Genomic DNA, 19,665 nt, shown 5'->3' on the forward strand with positions numbered 1-19,665 from the left:
CATGTTTCAGTGATGCTAGTGGTCTAGCAACGTGCCTTAAGATGTAGTTCCACTGACAGCAGCAGCCAAGGTCCCTCTGACATTCTGCGCATGCCTTAGGTAGATAAAATGTCTGATCATCTTTGTGCACACATTGGTGGATTCGTGTCGCAGCCAATGGGCATCTCAATATGATGCCCTTCAGCCACGGGATTAGCATAAAGTCGCAGACACAACTGCAACTGGATCCACTTCTAAATCACCCCCGAATCTTGAACTCCTAAAATGGATGCAGTCATAGTGAAATAAAGAAAACAAACGGTTTTAAGGTTCCATTATTTAGCCCAATTCAGGTAGCAGAGGAAGATCAAACTTTATTGAAACTGCTTGCATACAAAATATATTGCACTATAACCAAACAAATGTCAACATAAAGTCCAATCTGTTTTAGCTAATATGTACAGAGGATAATGCCCACTATGAGCATTAACAAGGTAACTCTACCTTGGTTAAATATCTACAGTATTTTAAATCAAAAAACAGCATACAGATGAGGTGTGCAATGTACCAATTTGTTTGTTGTTTTCAAAATACTATACATTCCCAAAATAAATAACTATAAACCAAAATTAGTGTTTGGCAATAATCTTAAGACTTCTGTTTATCAGTTAAAATTGTGTGCAGCATGTTGACTTTTTCTTTTTTTATATTTATTTCTATGCAAGGGAATGTCAAGAGGAAGCAAATAAGAATTGGATCCACAGAAAACATTACAGGCAGTGCTTATTTTTAGGTCTCTGTACATAAAGGGAACCCCCTTTTTAGTAATGTAAAAGTAGACCATATGCCAAAGCTGTTGTACAGTTTATGCGGCGAGATTTCATATTTAACAAGACAATGAGAAATCTTCTTTTTAGGTGACTTGTTACAGTATTACATAAAATCAATCAGACAAAAGCTACAGAGTAAATGTAATTAGTCCTTGTTCCTGGATAACATATACTTCACAAAGAGGGAATCAATCCAATGCCAACATGGGTGTAAGAACGTACGTAGTCTATAACTATTATATCTTCCTGCACATGGGAAGTTCAAACAAAATTGCCTTCGGAAAACGGAGGTGAAAAAGAAAATAGATGCAAACGAATTGTAGTACTCATTCAGCTCTCAGACAAAAATAAAATTCCCAATGCTCTCATTTTTTTTCTCGCTCACAACTTAAAAAAAGAAAAAAAAAAGAAAGAAATGGTTTCCTATTATGACATCGTGTCCCTGGCATGATTTATTATCTAATTCAGTGCAAAACCAAATTTCTACTTTTTTTTTGTAGCCGAGGCTTCTGTTTACATATGTAAAATATTATAAAGCATGCACTCTGCTTAAAAGTTCTAAGATTTGCTACATATATTTTACACTTAATAGTTTCAGCTCTTCTCCACAGATTCCTGCACCCACACACTAGCCATATCTGTCAAGATATAAAAAAGGCACAGATCATACAACTTTTTTCTTTTTTTGATTTTTACCAAATGAAAAAATGACATTAACGTTGCACAAATATTAGCTCCAACTAATATATTGTCAAACGAGTGAGAAATGAGGAAATTACATAGGACATACTGCATAATTGAAAACATGAGCCCAGCTGATTAAATGCAGTCAGTCTGAAAACTGAAATATAGCAGTGATTTTTTTTTAAATTGTTTTAATTCAGCTGCCTGAAAATAGTGCAACTGAACACAATTATACCAACACACAGCTTAGTATTTTTTCTTTTATTTTCTCTTTTAAACAAAAAATACCTTTTTTTTAAAGTCAAGTGCAATATGTACTTGAAAGCCTCAAAAGTTTTGATATTTAATGCAAATGTTTCCAATGTCTGACTTTTGAAAACTGTTTATAGCCAATGCTAACAAAATAAGGCTAACAGGAACGCCTTCTTTCATGCTCCGTGTCTTCTTGCCTATTTGTCTTTGGCCTAACAGGCTTCTATAATGTGAAATATGATGTATCATTTAGAATTTTAGACTGGGTAGGTTTGAGACTGGACATTTAAAGTTACGGTACGCCATTAACCACCATCTGCTGCCCATCCACTGCCTCAGGCTTCTCTTTCTTCTGAATACGGTCTTTGCCAGTGCGAAGCCGATTGCCTTCAACGGGTGTGTTCTGCAAACTTCTAGTATGTACACTTCTCTCGTTATTGCAGTCAATTCGAATCTGGACAAAGACAAAAAAAAAAGAAAAAAAGAAATCTAATTTATATGTCATCGTTTTCAAAATAAATTATTTGGAATGATCTACTAAATTCAGAGTGTTTAATTGTTTGGAACATTATATCAGAGCCTTAATGCAGGAGGTCAGTGATATATACGGTCACATTTGAATATACCATATGCAGGGGACACACTTTTGAAGCATTGGTTAGGGCTCAATTGGAATCCATGGTATTCTAGGAGAAAATATTTAAAGTGACGTAGGCTTTTGTAGAGTCGAGGAGAAATTTATTTCAGTTTATTTTCATTTAAATGTAAAATGTGCATTGGCTTTTGAAGTATTGTAAACACCACTTAACATGTCACCCTTTTAATTTATAAGACCAAAACAGATCCTGGATCTATGTTGAAAACACACTACTATTTCAATTTATAGCATTCCCAATACTGAAACTTTAGAAACGTTTTCCAATAGTTCAAAAAGCCTGGAATGCTAAAAAAGCAATTCTATTAATACAGCAAACAATATTCCACATGGTATTTTATAAATAGCATGCAATTCTCTCAGAAGCTACAATTCTGACCAAGTAGCACTAACTGAAGAATTGGTCCTAAATCAAGAGACTGAGGAATGGGCATGTTAAGATCTTTAATGTCCTCTTTTTCACATGTCCCCGTTGCAAATTTGACTAAAAGCATTGGCATTTCTTTATTGATGCTTCTTTGCTTTTTAAAAATAAAATGTATTTTATTTATTTTAAACCAGACACAGTGGTTTATCTTTTTGGCCGTGGGATACACATCACAAAACGTACCAGAATACTGATTAGAACTGTATCCAAGGCAACACAAAAACCTGTGCCTGAACATACACACACAAATTATAAAGGACTCTACAAAGGCAAGGAAAACAGATGTCTGGGGAATGAAGGGTGAGAAAAGGGAACAAAAAAGACAGATGTGAGTTTTTTTTAAATTTTATTTAAACTTAACTCCCTTTTACAAAATTTCACGAAGGGCACTGAAGACACTGGTGTGTATCAGATGGCACAAGGGACCTGGGCACTTAAAATAAAAATAAAAAAATAAACAGTTGCAGCTCAGTCTCTTCACCCTCGATACCACTATTGCCCAAGCAGTACAGAAGCTGACAAAGTCCAATTACAGTGGTGGAATATAAAGAAAAGAATAAACCAAACTTAAAGTAGTGCAGAACAGAACACAAAATGTTATTAGAAAACAAACAGATACAAAATCAAGTAGTGTGTGTGAGGTCATAAAGTGTTACCCACAGAATTAAAAGGAAAGGATTTAAAGATACGTTCAAAAATCCTGTTTTCTCTTCCATTTCATTGGGGACACTAGAAGCTCGGGGGGAGGTCCCAAAGCTATCCTCAAGGGAAGGAGCAACCTATTTCCAAAGCGGACATTCTTGGGCGCAAGGATATCAAACTGGTAAAATTGCGCAAATGTGTGTGCTTCAACACTGGTCAGTCAAAGTCCCATTTCATACAATATTCTACAATACAGGTCTACTCCTATACTGTGGTATAAACCGGACATATTATAGCCAAGGACAATAAGGTAATCAGACTCCTGTCTCTCCAGGGTCCTATGAACATAAATTTTTAAAGCCTGTGCGACATAGGTCTGAAGAACGTTTATCTCAATACACTTATGGATTTAAAGCAGAATCTGCAGTATATATTCTAGCTCATACAATTGCAAAAGGTCTTTTGAATGAAATGATGGTTTATTCCTCAAGACAGTCAGGTTTTAATGGAAAATTAAGAAAGGCTAATGACAAGAAAGCGCTCTGACATCCCTCCAAATTTAAGATATAATTAGTTTCAAGTTCTAGGTCTCCTAAGGTTTGAAAATTAGAGGACGTGGGGCCTGGAAAACCAAATTAAAATTGCAGAGAACTACGGGTAGAACAAAAGGAAATACTGCAAGACACCCGGAATTAAGGTCTGCACTGCTCGAAGGACGCCTAGATTCCACTAGAACACCACCGAGGCACCAGTGCAACGTCTGCATTCTAAGACGTGTGAGGCTAAATCCATAGTACAAAACTAAATATAGTACTGTAGTATTGCTATCAGAGGAAACAAAAATGATCGGATAATTTCAAGGTGCCACAATGAAGTCTATTAAAACTGCTTCAGGTCTCTGGAAATGGAGCAGTACCTGTCCATCTTCTGGTTCAGTTTGGAAGCCATCATGTCAATATCTGGTTGAATCCACCAGACCATCCACTGCTTGAAGATCTGAGGGTGGAGGGACGACTTCTCTGGATGTAGATCCTACTGACTGAGGTAGCTTGCCTCCCAGCTACCTCAGATGAAGATGAAATCAGCGAAGACTGCCAGTACACAAAGTACAGTCCACTGCATATTTCAGTTGTGTATCTTGTTGACTGTGCTTTCTGTGCAACCTTGGTGTTTAAATATGCCACTGCTGTGACACTGTACAACTGGGCATCTACTTGACAACCCTAGGTTGAGCTGCATTGATCACTTCCATGTGTTTGAGGACACTGATTGGGCGTTTAGGCTCTCTGGTTTTCAAAAGACCCTAAAATGTTTTCTGACAATCGTGACCCACCCTATGAGATTGGCATCTGTAGTAACCCACCACAGGAGGAAGTAGGGCAGTGTGATACACTAGAACAGGGCTGGCCAAACCGGTCCTCGAGATCTACCAACAGTTCATGTTTTCCAGGCCTCCTGGAGATCTGTAGAATTGTCAGTTAGGAATGAATGCAGCACATCTTAATTAGTAATGACTACACCTGTGCACCAGCTAGGTGGTCTGGAAAATGTGAACTGTTGGTAGATCTCGAGGACTGGTTTGGCCAGCCCTGCACTAGAACTTTAACTGCAAGAGAGACTTGTGCCACTTTGATAGAATTTCAAACTGAAACAACCTTTAGTGGAATTGGGCAAACTATAGAACCTTGTTGACTGCTGGTACCATCTTGCCTAGAATTTTCATGCAGCTGTTTACTGAAAAAACTTCCTTTACAAATGGCATATTAGCAGGTTTATCAAGGAGAAAAGCTTTTTCAGTGGCAAAAACATTTTGCTTTTTTGAGTCGAAAAGAACACCCAGAAAGAATTTTCCAGGATGGAACTGAATTGGATTTTGAGCAATTTATAATTAAGTCATCTATAAGAATCCTTGTTGGAAAGGCCTTTGTGAGCTAGGATGTTCCACTCAACCTCCATGCCGTCAAACAAAGTCACTGTAAGTCCGGGTAGACGAACGGTCCTTGTTGAAGAAGAACTCTTTTTAGTGGTCGAGGCCAAGAGTCTTTGACGAACATGTCCAGAAGATCCGTGTACCACGCCCCCCCAAGGCCAATCCTGAGCAATCAGAATTGCCTGACCTCCTTGATTTCGGATTCGCTTGAGCACCCTTGGGAGCAACGGAATTGGAGGAAACAGGTAGACCAGCCGGGTAAGGCCAAGGTGACGTCAGTGCATCTACTGCCCTCGGCTGAGGGTTCACCGGTTCGGGAGCAATACCAATGAAGCTTCTTGTTGAGTCAAGAAACCATCATGTCTATTTGTGGGCAGCCCCACCGGTCGATGATCTGCTGAAACACTTGATGGTGGAGACTGTGACGGCTCCGGAAGCCCGCTTCTCAATTGTCCACTCCCGGAATGAAGATTGCCGACATTGCTCTTGCATTTCTTTCTGCCCAGAGGAGTATCTTTGACACCTCTCGCATGCAGGCCCTGCTTTTTGTCCCTCCTTGCCGATTGATGTATGCCACTGCTGTGACGTTGTCTGACTGTACTTGGATCGCGTGATCCTTGAGTAAAGGAGAGGCCTGAAGCAGAGCATTGTAGATCGCCCGAAGTTCCAGAGTATTGATCGGAAGGAGGATTCGTGGGCTAACCACCTGTCCTGAAACTGAGCCCCTTGGGTGACAGCATCCCATCCTCTCAGACTCGCATCTGTCGTGAGGAGGATCCAATCCTGAATCCCGAAACTCCGGCCTTCCCAGAGACTGGAAGACTGCAGCCACCACAGGAGGGAAATCCTGGCTTGAGGTAACAGTCGTATCATCCGGTGCATCTGTAGATGTGATCCGGACCAGTTGCTCAGGAGATCCAATTGAAATGTTCTGGCATGGAACCTCCCATATTGGATTGCCTTGTATGAGGCAACCATCTTCCCCAATAATCTTATGTAAAGATAAATGGATACTCGAGCAGGTCGGAGAACCATGCGGACCATCTCCTGAAGTGTTCTCGCCTTGTCCTCCGGGAAGACCACCTTCTGGGCCACAGTATCCAATAACATCCCCAGGAACAGGAGCTACTGAGTTGGCTCCAGGTGGGACTTCTGTAAATTGAGAATCCACCCATGGTGTGACAGAAGTTGGATAGTGCGGTCGATATAGAGCAATAAAAGCTCCCTGGATCTTGCTTTTATCAGGAGTTCATCCAAGTAAGGGACAACATTGACCCCCTGGACCCGGGGCTGGAACATCATCTCCGCCATTACCTTTGTGAACACCCTCAGTGCTGCGGACAGGCCGAAGGGTAGTGCCTGGAACTGGTAGTGATCATCCAGTAGGGCAAACCTCAGATAAGCCTGATGAGGTGGCCAAATCAGAATATGAAGGTAGGCATCCTTAATATCTAGGGAAACCATGAATTCCTGTTCTTCCAGGCTCGCAATCACTGCTCTTAAGGATTCCATCTTGAATTTGAAAACCTTTAGATAAGGGTTCAAGGACTTTAGATTTAAAATGGGCCTAACCAAACCAGTACCACAAACAAGTTGGAGTAATAACACTTTCCACGTTGTATTGGTACTGGAACAATGACGTGAGACTGGACCAACTTTTGGACGGCCTGTTGTAACGTAACTTGCGTATCCTCCAAAGCTGGTAAACTTTATTTGAAAAAATTGTTAAGGAGGAGCACCGTCGAACTCCAGCTTGTAACCCTGAGAAAAGAGGTCCTTGACCGTGGTATCCTGGCAGGAACCCTCCCAGACACAGCTGAAGTGACGCAGTCGAGCTACCACTTCGAGATCCCCTTGGGGTGGGTGGGTACCGTCACGCAGAGGACTTAGTGGAAACCGAACTGGTGCTCTGTTCTTGAGAACCGGTGTTCGCAGGTCTTCTTGTCTTACCTTTGGTGCCATTAGCAGTATTGGAGGAACCTCTGGTCCTAGATTGAAATGTTAGATCGAAAGGACTAGACAGACAGACCCGGCTAGGAACGCCTAGCCGGCGGGGCCCCGGAGGGGGGGCAGTAACCTTAGAAATCCACGTATTCAACTAAACCCCAAAGAGCCATTCCCCAGAAAAGATGAGATTCCACACTGAACTTGGACCCTGCGTCCATTATCCACTGACGCAACCACAGGGCCCTGCGCACCGACACTGCCATGGCAGAGGTCCTAGCATTAATATTGCCCATCTCCTTGAGCGAGTCACACAGGACGCGTGCAGTGTCCTGAATGTGCTTCAGGAAAGTCACCGTAGTGACCAGAGGCATATCCCTGGAGAAGCCCATGTGTGAATGGCATGGGTCATCCAGCAACCCGTTCTGACTGGCCTTTGTGATAAACCTCCTGCTGTGTAGATACACTTGTGTAGTCTCTCTTTTTCTGTCCCCAGGGTCCTTTATGGTAAAGGAGCCTGGGGCAGGCAGCACCGCCTTTTTAGACAGTCGAGAGACTGATACGTCAACCCCCGGGGTTGACCTTCTTCCCGGAATTTCCTACCTTCAGGAGCAAATGGGAAAGTGTGCAAAAATCTTTTTGATACTTGATATTTTTTGTCTGGATTTTTCCAGGCTAATTTAAACAGGTCGTCTAACTCTGCAGAATCAGGGAAAGTGACATTAGGCTTGTTCTGTGTAAAGAAAAATGACTGCTGTGATGCAGCGTCCGCTACAGGGAGTTTTAGCACATACCGTATAGCCTAGAAGGAACACTACTATCCTTGTGTATCAATGCCTATTTTCCCATAGATTGTAAGCTTGCGAGCAGGGCCCTCCTACCCCTATGACTGTTTGTTTTACCCAGTTTTGTCATCTAATTGTGTCCAGTTGTAAAGAGCAACGGAATTTGTTGTGCTATATAAGAAACTTAATAAAATAAACCTTACATTTATTGGCAGGATTTGACCAAAATACAAATGTACATATATTCTAAAGAGATGAACATAAATAAAATTTGACTATATGCCTTTTGAAAAGTTAAGCAGGCTGCTCACGATTTATATGCAGATTGCATATTTAAAACACTTGTAAAAATAAGATTTTAAACCAACCGGTAAATCTATTACCCCTAGTCCGTAGAGGATGCTGGGGACTCCGTAAGGACCATGGGGTATAGACGGGCTCCGAAGGAGATAGGGCACCTAAAAAGAACTTTGACTATGGGTGTGCACTGGCTCTTCCCTCTATGCCCCTCCTCCAGACCTCAGTTAGAGAACTGTGCCCAGAGGAGATGGACAATACAAGGCAGGATTTAGCAATCCAAGGGCAAGATTCATACCAGCCCACACCAATCATACCATGTAACCTGGAACATACATAACCAGTTAACAGTATGAACAAACGACAGTAACGGTCCAAGACCTATTCCAACTGTAACATAACCCTTATGTAAGCAACAACTATATACAAGTCTTGCAGAGTTTCCGTACTGGGACGGGCGGCCCAGCATCCTCTACAGACTAGGAGAAATAGATTTACCGGTAGGTTTAAAATCTTCTTATTTTCTCTTACGTCCTAGAGGATGCTGGGGACTCCGTAAGGACCATGGGGTTTATACCAAAGCATCCAATCTGGCAGGAGAGTGCGTATGACTCTGCAGCACCGACTGAGCAAACGCTAGGTCCTCATCAGCCAGGGTATCAAACTTGTAGAATTTAGCAAAAGTGTGTGACCCCGACCAAGTCGCCGCTCGGCAAAGCTGTAATGCCGAGACGCCTCGGGCAGCCGCCCAAGAAGAGCCCACCTTCCTAGTGGAATGGGCTTTAACCGAATTTGGTACCGGCAATCCAGCCGTAGAATGAGCCTGCTGAATCGTATTACAGATCCAGCGAGCAATAGTCTGCTTCGAAGCAGGTGCGCCAATCTTATTAGCAGCATACAGGACATGTTTTCCTAATTTTAGCCGTTCTGGCTACATAAATCTTTAAGGCCCTGACTACATCCAGGGATCTGGAATCCTCCAGGTCACTTGTAGCCACAGGCACCACAATAGGTTGATTCATATGGAACGAAGAAACCACTTTAGGCAAAAATTGCGGACATGTCCTCAATTCAGCTCGATCCACATGAAAAATCAAGTAGGGGCTCTTGTGTGACAAGGCCGCCAATTCAGACACTCGCCTTGCTGATGCCAAGGCCAACAGCATGACCACCTTCCAGGCAAGAAATTTCAACTCAACCTTGTTAAGCGGTTCAAACCAGTGTGATTTTAGGAACTGCAACACCACGTTCAGGTCCCATGGTGCCACTGGAGGCACAAAAGGGGGCTGGATATGCAGCACTCCCTTTACAAACGTCTGGACTTCTGGAAGAAAAGCCAATTCCTTCTGAAAGAAAATAGAGAGGGACGAAATCTGTACCTTAACAGAGCCTAATTTCAGGCCCATATCCACTCCTGTCTGTAGGAAGTGGAGAAAACGACCCAGATGAAAATCTTCCGTAGGTGCATTCTTGGTCTCACACCAAGACACATACTTTCGCCAGATACGGTGATAATGTGTAACCGTCACCTCCTTCCTAGCCTTTATTAAAGTAGGGATGATCTCTTCCGGAATCCCCTTTTTCGCTAGGATTCGGCATTCAACCGCCATGCCGTCAAACGTAGCCGCGGTAAGTCTTGAAATACACAGGGCCCCTGTTGCAACAGGTCTTCCCTCAGAGGAAGAGGCCAGGGATCTCCTGTGAGCATCTCTTGTAGATCTGAGTACCAGGCCCTTCAAGGCCAGTCTGGGACAACGAGTATTGTCTGTACGTTTCTTTGCCCTATGATCCTCAACACTTTTGTGATGAGAGGAAGAAACACGTAGACCGATTTGAACAGCCACGGTGTTATCAGAGCATCTACTGCCACTGCCTGAGGGTCCCGAGACCTGGCACAGTACCTCCGAAGCTTTTTGTTGAGGCGTGACACCATCATGTCTATTTGAGGAGTTCCCCAAAGACGTGTTATGTCTGCAAAGACTTCTTGATGAAGACCCCACTCTCCTGGATGGAGATCGTGTCTGCTGAGGAAGTCTGCTTCCCAGTTGTCCACTCCCGGAATGAAGACAGCCGACAGAGCGCTTACATGATTTTCCGCCCAGCGAAGAATCCTTGTGGCTTCCGCCATCGCAACTCTGCTTCTTGTCCCGCCTTGACGGTTCACATGAGCCACTGCTGTGACATTGTCTGATTGAATCAGAACCGGTAGGTTTCGAAGAAGACTCTCCGCTTGTCGAAGGCAGTTGTAAATGGCCCTGAGTTCCAACACATTGATGTGTAGACAGGACTCCTGGTCTGACCAAAGACCCTGAAAATTTTTTCCCTGTGTTACCGCTCCCCATCCTCGGAGGCTCGCGTCCTTGGTAACCAGGATCCAATCCTGAATTCCGAACCTGCAACCCTCCAGCAGGTGAGCACTTTGCAACCACCACAGGAGAGACACTCTGGCCCCTTGGGACAGAGTTATTTTCCGATGTAAGTGCAGATGGGACAAGGACCACTTAGCCAGAAGGTCCCATTGAAAAGTCCTTGCATGGAACCTTCCGAAGGGAATGGCCTCGTAGGCCGCCACCATTTTTCCCAGAACTCGCGTGCATTGGTGAACTAACACCCTTTTCGGTTTTAGCAGGTCTCTGACCATATTCTGGATGTCCTGGGCTTTCTCTATTGGGAGGAAGACCTTCATTTGTTCCGTATCCAGTATCATACCTAGGAACGGTAGTCGAGTTGTCGGAATCAACTGTGACTTCGGTAGATTTAGAATCCAACCGTGTTGCTGGAGCACTCTCAGAGAGAGCGCCACACTGCTCAGCAATTTCTCCCTTGATCTCGCTTTTATCAGGAGATCGTCCAAGTATGGGATAATTGTGACTCCATGCTTGCGCAGGACCACCATCATTTCCGCCATTATCTTGGTGAAAATCCTCGGGGCCGTGGAAAGTCCAAACGGCAACGTCTGAAATTGGTAATGACAATCCTGTACAGCGAATCTCAGGTATTCCTGATGGGGGGCATAAATGGGGACATGAAGGTACGCATCCTTTATGTCCAGAGACACCATAAACTCCCCCTCCTCCATGTTGGCTATTATCGCTCTGAGTGATTCCATTTTGAATTTGAATCTTTTTATGTACAGGTTTAGGGATTTCAGATTCAAAATCGGTCTGACCGAACCGTCCGGTTTCCGGACCACAAATAGGGTTGAGTAGTAACCGCTTCCCTGCTGGTTCAGGGGAACCTTGATTATCACTTGCTGTATACACAGCGTTTGAATTGCAGCTAACACTATATCCATTTCCGATGTGGAAGCTGGTAGGGACGATTTGAAAAATCGGCGCGGGGGCACCTCCTCGAATTCCAATTTGTAACCCTGGGAAACTATTTCCAACACCAAGGGATTCAGGTCTGAACTGACCCAGGCCTGACTGAAAAATCAAAGACGTGCCCCCACCGGTGCAGACTCCCTCAGGGGAGCCCCAGCGTCATGCTGTGGGTTTTGGAGCAGCCGGGGAGGACTTTTGTTCCTGGGCACCTGCCGAAGCAGGTGCTCTTTTGCCTCTGCCCTTACCACTGGCGAGGAAAGAGGATCCCCGACCTCTTCTGGACTTGTGCGACCGAAAGGACTGCATCTGATAGGGTGTTACTTTCTTTTGCTGTTGGGGAATATATGGTAAAAAATTTGATTTACCTGCTGTAGCTGTGGAAACCAGGTCCGTCAGCCCATCCCCAAACAATACATCACCCTTATAGGGTAGTACTTCCATATGTTTTTTGGAATCCGCATGACCCGTCCATTGACGAGTCCATAAGGATCTTCTCGCTGAGATAGACATGGCATTGGCCCTAGAAGCTAGCAATCCAATGTCCCTTTGAGCATCCCTCATAAATAAGACTGCGTCTTTTATGTGGACTAGAGTTAAGAATATAGTATCCTTATCCATATTATCAAATTGATCTGTCAGCTCATCTGTCCAAGCTGCAATTGCGCTACACACCCATGCCGATGCAATTGTCGGTCTTAGCACAGCCCCCGTATGAGAATAAATACACTTTAAGGTAGTCTCTTGCCTGCGATCTGCAGGGTCCTTAAGGGCCGCTGTGTCAGGAGACGGTAGCGCTCCTTTCTTGGACAAGCGCGTCAGGGCCTTGTCCACAGTGGGGGATGATTCCCAAATCTCCCTGTCCTGCTTAGGGAAGGGGTATGCCATATAAATTCTTTTGGGGATCTGCGGTCTCTTTTCCGGAGTCTCCCAAGCTTTTCCACAGAAATCATTTAATTCATGAGATGCGGGAAAATTAATAATCTGTTTCTTTCCCTTAAACCTGTGTACCCTTGTGTCGGGGACCGAGGGTTCATCCTCAATATGTAACACATCCCCTATTGCCACAATCATACACTGAATGGTTTTAGTCACCCTAGAGTGCAACTTTACTTCATCGTAGTCGACACTGGAGTCAGAATCCGTGTCGGTAGTAGTGTCTTGTGTTAAGGGACGCTTTTGAGACCCCGACTGGCCCTGTAAATCGGTCCAATCCGAGGACTGACCCCCTGATGTCCCCCCTAATTCAGCCTTATCAAGCCTTTTATGTAAAGATGCCACACTTGCATTCAACATATGCCACACGTCCATCCAATCCGGAGTCAGCACAACCGACGGGGACACACCACTCATTTGCTCCACCTCCTCCTTGGAGAAGCCTTCCGCCTCAGACATGTCGACACACACGTACCGACACCCCACACACACACAGGGATTTACCTATAAGGGGACAAAACCCCAACCAGGCCCTTAGGAGAGACAGAGAGAGAGTATGCCAGCACACACCAGCGCTTAAAACCACTGGAAAAAATATGACCAGATAGCGCTTTTTTATATATAATATACCAATCCCACTCACTGCGTCGCTAATGTGCCCCCCTCCTCTTTTTTCCAGCCTGTGAAGTTCAGCAGGGGAGAGACCAGGGAGCCAGCGTTCATGCATGCAGCTTCTGTGGAGAAAATGGCGCTGGTTAGTGCTGAGGATCAAGCCCCGCCCACCCGACGGCGGGCTTCGGTCCCAGTGACTTTTCTATTAAAATGGCGGGGGATCTTAGATTTACTGCCTCCGCAGCCTAATCTATCTGAATTTGCCCAAAAGTGAGGAATATTGCTGCCCAGGGGCGCCCCTGCGCCCTGCACCCTTCAGTGCTGTTCTGTGTGTGTGACTGGGAGCAATGGCGCGCAGTTACCTCATGAAGATCTGATGTCTTCTGCCGCCTAAGATGTCTTCTGCCTTCTCATCCGGCTTCTATCTTCGGCATCTGTGAGGAGGACGGCGGCGCGGCTCCGGGACGAACCCCAGGTGAAACCTGTGTTCCGACTCCCTCTGGAGCTAATGGTGTCCAGTAGCCTTAGAAGCAGTGCCCAACTTGACAAGCCAGCTCTGCTTCTCTCTCCTCGGTCCCACGATGCAGGGAGCCTGTTGCCAACAGGACTCCCTGAAAATAAAAAACCTAACAAAATTCTTTATCAACAGAAAACTCTGGAGAGCTCTCTGCAGTGCACCCATTCTCCTCTGGGCACAAGATCTAACTGAGGTCTGGAGGAGGGGCATAGAGGGAGGAGCCAGTGCACACCCATAGTCAAAGTTATTTTTAGGTGCCCTATCTCCTGCAGAGCCAGTCTATACCCCATGGTCCTTACGGAGTCCCCAGCATCCTCTAGGACGTAAGAGAAAATAGGATTTTAATTACCTACCGGTAAATCCTTTTTTTGAAGTACGTAGTTGATACTGAGTATCATTTAGTACCACGGTGTATAGACGGGTCCACTAGGAACCTTGGGCACTTTAAGAATTTGATAGTGTGCGCTGGCACCTCCCTCTATGCCCCTCCCACCAGACTCAGTCTAGGAAACAGTGCCCAAGGAGACGAACATACTTTGAGAGAAGGATAGATGAGGAAAGTCGTGATATTACGAACCAGCACACACAGAACAAGAGAATAGCCATGCTAACCAAACTTGAAACCAGGAACAGCAACAGCTGAACCAACCAGAATACTTAAATAAGTAACGGTGCAGGAAGAACAAAGCACCGGGCTGGTGCCCAGTATCCCCTACAGACCACGAGAAAAGAATTTACCAGTAGGTAATTAAAATCCTATTTTCTCTTACGTCCTTGGGGATACTGGGAATCCATTTAGTACCACGGGGGAAGTAGCAAAGCTCCCAAACCGGGTGGGAAAGCGCTGAGGTTCCGGCAGAACTGACTGACCAAACTGAAGGTCCTCAGAGGCCAAAGTATCGAACTTGTAAAACTTTGCAAACGTGTTTGAAACTGACCAAGTAGCTGCTCGGCAGAGCTGTAAAGCCGAGACACCCCGGGCAGCTGCCCAAAAAGAACCAATCAACCTAGTAGAGTGGGCCTGTACAAATTCTGGAACCTGCAATCCTGCCGTGGAATAAGCATGCAGGATAGAGAGTCTGATCCAGCGTACAATAGACTGCTTTGAAGCAGGATACCCAATTTTATTTGGATCATAGAGAACGAACAGCGAGTCGGATCTCCTGTGTCAAGCTGTTCTCTTTACATACACCTTCAAAGCCCTCACAACATCCAAAGACTTTAAAGTCACAGAGGTGTCCATAACAGCCGGAACCACAATAGGTTGGTTGATGTGAAACGCGGACACCACCTTAGGAAGAAATTGCTGACGAGTTCTGAGTTCAGCTCTGTCCTCATGGAAAATTAAGTAGGGACTCTTGTGAGATAATGCCCCTAGCTCTGACACACGTCTTGCTGAAGCCAAGGCCAACAGTGTGACGGTCTTCCATGTAAGGTACTTTACGTCAACCTCCTGTAACGGTTCAAACCAGTCCGATTGGAGGAACTGCAGCACCAAATTGAGATCCCAAGGTGCCGTGGGAGGCACAAAGGGAGGATGGACGTGCAGAACACCTTTCAAGAACTGGACCACAGGGAGAGAAGCCAATTGTTTCTGAAATTAAATAGACAAGGCCGAAAACTGGACTCTAATGAAACCTAGGCGTAGGCCTTCATTCACTACCGACTGAAGAAAAAGTAGGAGATGTACCAGATGAAATTCCACTGCAGAATACAGTTTGCTCTCACACCAGGAGACATACTTCTTCCATATACGGTGGTAATGTTTAGACATTACCCCCTTTCTGGCTTGGATCATAGTCAGGATGACACTGTCAGGAATCCCTCTCCTGGCTAGAATCAGCCGTTCAACTTCCATGCCATTAAATGTAGCCACGGTAAGCCTTGATAGACGAACGAGCCCTGTTGCAGAAGATCCTCGCGAAGAGGTAGAGGCCACGGATCTTCGATCAGCATCTCGAGAAGATCCGTGTACCAGGTCCTTCGAGGCCAGTCCGGAGCAATAAGGATTGCTTGAACCTTTTCCCTTTTTATTCTCTTTAGAATCCTTGGGATCAGAGGAAGTGGAGGAAACACGTACACCAGCTGGTAGACCCATGGAGCTGTCAGAGCGTCTACCGCCACTGCTTGTGGGTCTCTCGACCTGGAACAATACCGCTTGAGCTTCTTGTTGAGTTGAGAAGCCATCATGTCGATTTGTGGATATCCCAACCGACGTGTCAACCACCGGAACACCTCCAAGTGGAGGCCCCACTCCCCCAGGTGCAGGTCATGTCTGCTGAGGAAGTCTGTTTCCCAGTTGTCTACTCCCGGGAATGAAGACCGCCGACACACAGCGTGTTTTTCCGCCCAGAGGAGAATTCTTCTCACCTCTGACATTGCTGCTCTACTTTTGTACCGCCCTGTTGGTTTATGTACGATACCGCTGTTACATTGTACGACTGGACTTGAGTGGCCTGATTCCGAAGTAGGGATGAGGCCTGCAGAAGGGCACTGTAGATTGCCCTGAGTTCCAAGATGTTTATTGGAAGGACGACTTCCCGACTTGACCATCTTCCTTGAAATTGCACCTCCTGGGTCACTGCTCCCCAACCTCAGGCTTGCATCTGTGGTTAGCAAAATCCAATTTTGAAACCCGACCCTCAACGAGGTGAGAAGTCTGTAGCCACCACAGAAGGGAGATTCCGGTTCTTGGCGACAGACAGATGCTCTGGTGCATGTGAAGATGCGATCCGGACCATTTGACCAACAGATCCAGCTGGAAGGGCCTCGCATGAAACCTTCCGTACTGAAGTGCCTCGTAAGAGGTCACCATTTTCTCCAGATGGCGAATGCACAGATGCACAGAGATCCGGGTTGGCTTCAGGACAGCCCGAACCATCGACTGGATTACCATAGCCCTCTCCAAGGGAAGGAACACGCTCTGAGACTCTGCTTCCAGTATCACTCCCTGGAAAGGAAGCCTCTGCGTCGGTTCCAGGTGAGATGTTGGTAAGTTCAGAATCCACCCGTGATCCTGAAGTAATCTGATTGAGAGACAAATGCTGTTCAACAACCGCTCCCTGGACGGTGCCTTTATCAGAAGATCACCCAGGTACGGAATTATGTTCACTCCCTGTTTGCGGAGTAGAAACATCACCATCACTTTGGTGAACACCCTCGGTGCCGTGGAGACCCCAAATGGCAGGGCCTGGAACTGGTAGTGACAGTCCTGCAGTGAAAACCGTTGATAAGCCTGATGAGGCGGCCAGATCGGAATGTGAAGGTATGCATCCTTGATATCCAGAGACACTAGGAATTCCCCCTCCTCCAGACCTGAGATCACCGCTCTCAGAGACTCCATCTTGAATTTTAACACACGTAAGTACGGGTTCAACGACTTGAGGTTCAAAATCGGTCTTATCGAACTGTCCAGTTTCTGTACTACAAACAAGTTGGAATAATACCCCTTGTTTTGCAGATGAGGTGGAACTGGAACAATTACCTGACTCTGTACCAGTTTTTGAATGGTGACCTTTAAGGTTATACTTGCCTATTGCGAAACTGGTAAGCCTGATTTGAAAAATCTGTGAGGTGGGAGCTCCTGAAACTCCAGTCTGTAGCCCTGGGAAATAAGATCTATGACCCAGGGATCCTGGTACAAACCTGTCCAGATGTTGGCCTCCCACCCACCAGTTTTCCAGGCATCACAGTCCACCGTCATGCTGAAGGCTTTGAGGAAGCAGAGCGTGAGCTCTGTTCCTGAGAATCGGCAGTTGCTGGTTTGCGTTGTTTACCTCTAGGCCTCTGGTAGCTGTAGAACCACCTCTGGTTTTGCCCTAAAACTTGGCAGTCTGAAAGGACTGTAGATTAGGTCCTGAGTAGGCCTTCCTGGATGGGGGAGCTGCAAAAGGAAGATATGTGGACTTACCTGCAAGTAGCTTTGGAGATCTATTTGTCTAGTTCATCTCCAAATAAGGCCTCTCCTGTGAAGAGTAGGCCTTCCACGCCCTTCCTGGAGTCCATGTCAGCAGTCCACTGGCGTATCCATAAGCCTCTGCGTGCTGACACTGTCATAGCAGTGGTACGTGCATTAAGCAAGCCTACTTCTTTTATGGATTCCACCATAAAGTTTGCAGAGTCCTGTATATGTTGCAGGAGTAAAATAATCTCCCCCTGAGGCAAGGTATCTAACCCCTCAATTACTTTACCCGACCATTTGGTGATGGCTTTAGTAATCCCACCCACATGCTATAGTGGGTCTCTGGGCAACCCCAGCAGCTGTATACAAAGATTTGAGTGTAGTCTCAATTTTACGATCAGCCGTGTCTTTTAGGAAGGCTGCACCCGGGACAAGTATTACAATTTTTCGTGACAGCCTGGACATTGATGCATCCACTATCTGTGGATTTTCCCATTTTTTCTAATCCTCAGGAGGAAAAGGAAAAGATGGTAGGAAATTTCAAAATCCCTAAAAGGTTGCTATCAGGATTAACCCACGGTTCTTCAAACAGGGTATTTAGTTCCTTAGACACAGGAAAAGTGGCTGAGGATTTCTTTTTTATATTAAAATAAGATTCCTCAGTCTCCTCTGTCACCTTATCAGGTATATGCAGAACTTCTCTGATAGCCTCTATTCCCTGTGACAGAGTAGCCTCCCCCACTTCTGAGTCCAACTCCCCCTCCTCCATGTCTGACCCTTCATCATCAGAGTCAGACTGCAGGATATGGGCCAAAGGACATTTCTCTGGCTGGGTCCACAGGATAACATTGGGATATGGTTGAGCGACAGCGGAAATGGCACCAACACGGTCACAAGCTTTCTGGCCTCCCAGGATGCATCAGGGCTTCCCCATATAGTCCCGCCCACTGACTCAGTCAGATCAGTTTTTTGCTTGGTGCGGCAGGAAGCCGGACCATGGTCACAGGGCTGCTGTAGATAAAGCAGCCTGAAGCTTTTATTATTAAATTTTTATAGACTTACTATGTTTTTTGAGCAACTTTTCTTAACAGCGTCTTAAACGCATACTGGAAAGTGTCGCTCCAACAACTCCCCACCGGGTCACAACAACGCTTTCCTCCGCGGTACAGTGCTGTCTCGACGGGCGTCTGTGTCGGATGTTCTAGCAGGTCCAGCAGACGTAACCAGGCTGTGGCCGAAGCATGGGGGGGGAAGGTAAGTCTATGGATTTCCTCTTACTAGAGGGGTCCGGACACAGCTACAAAGGAGAGTGGAGACTACAAAGAGTGTGTTGATGCGCCGAACATCTCGAGTGCGACAGGGCTATGCTCTAGGGATCTTAGGCGCCAGGACTAGGTAGAGGCCGCGATCCTTAGAGTTTAAGTCAACAGGGGGATTCAGACACTCTCCTGGCCGCCCCTCCTCCGGGTTCATGACCAGTTTCCGCGCGTCTCCCGTCAAATGAACTAAATGACCTCACTTCCGTATCAGACGCTACCACGAGGGTACTCGGCCGCAGCTTAGACGCTGCGGTTGTGTACACTAGAGATTCCGCCTAGACCGAGTCGCAGGCCTTAGCGTCTGCATACATGTGGAAGTCGCTGAGCGTCCGTGTCCGTCAGTGAGCGACTGTGTCCGTTATCAGTTATCAGGAGCGGTAGTGTACATCAGTAGCGTCTGAATCCACTCAGCGTCTTACAAGCGCATTTGCTTGGATATGGAAGTGTGGTGAGTCTCCCTGTATCCCGCTCTACAGAGGAAGGGTATACAGTACTAAAAATTCTCTCTACTTGTTGGTATGAATTGTTAATTTTTAGTACATATTGCATACGAGATCTGTATATTACTGTGTTTTCTGCATGTTATGTTGAAAAAGAACCAGTTGCAACAGAAGTACAATTTTCCTACTTACTTG

General features: G+C 45.7%; 1 protein-coding gene across 1 annotated transcript in view; it reads right to left on the reverse strand.

Moving 5' to 3' along the window:
* Window positions 1–301: 301 nt before the first annotated feature.
* The window catches only part of FMR1 (fragile X messenger ribonucleoprotein 1), a 264,048-nt gene continuing 244,684 nt past the window's right edge, over window positions 302–19,665 (reverse strand). Inside the window, 1 exon segment of the mRNA XM_063937403.1 lies at window positions 302–2,199. Coding sequence (XP_063793473.1) covers window positions 2,038–2,199 — 162 coding nt within the window. The 3' untranslated portion in view covers window positions 302–2,037.

Source organism: Pseudophryne corroboree, chromosome 8 (assembly GCF_028390025.1).
Source record: "Pseudophryne corroboree isolate aPseCor3 chromosome 8, aPseCor3.hap2, whole genome shotgun sequence".
NCBI lineage: Eukaryota > Metazoa > Chordata > Amphibia > Anura > Myobatrachidae > Pseudophryne > Pseudophryne corroboree.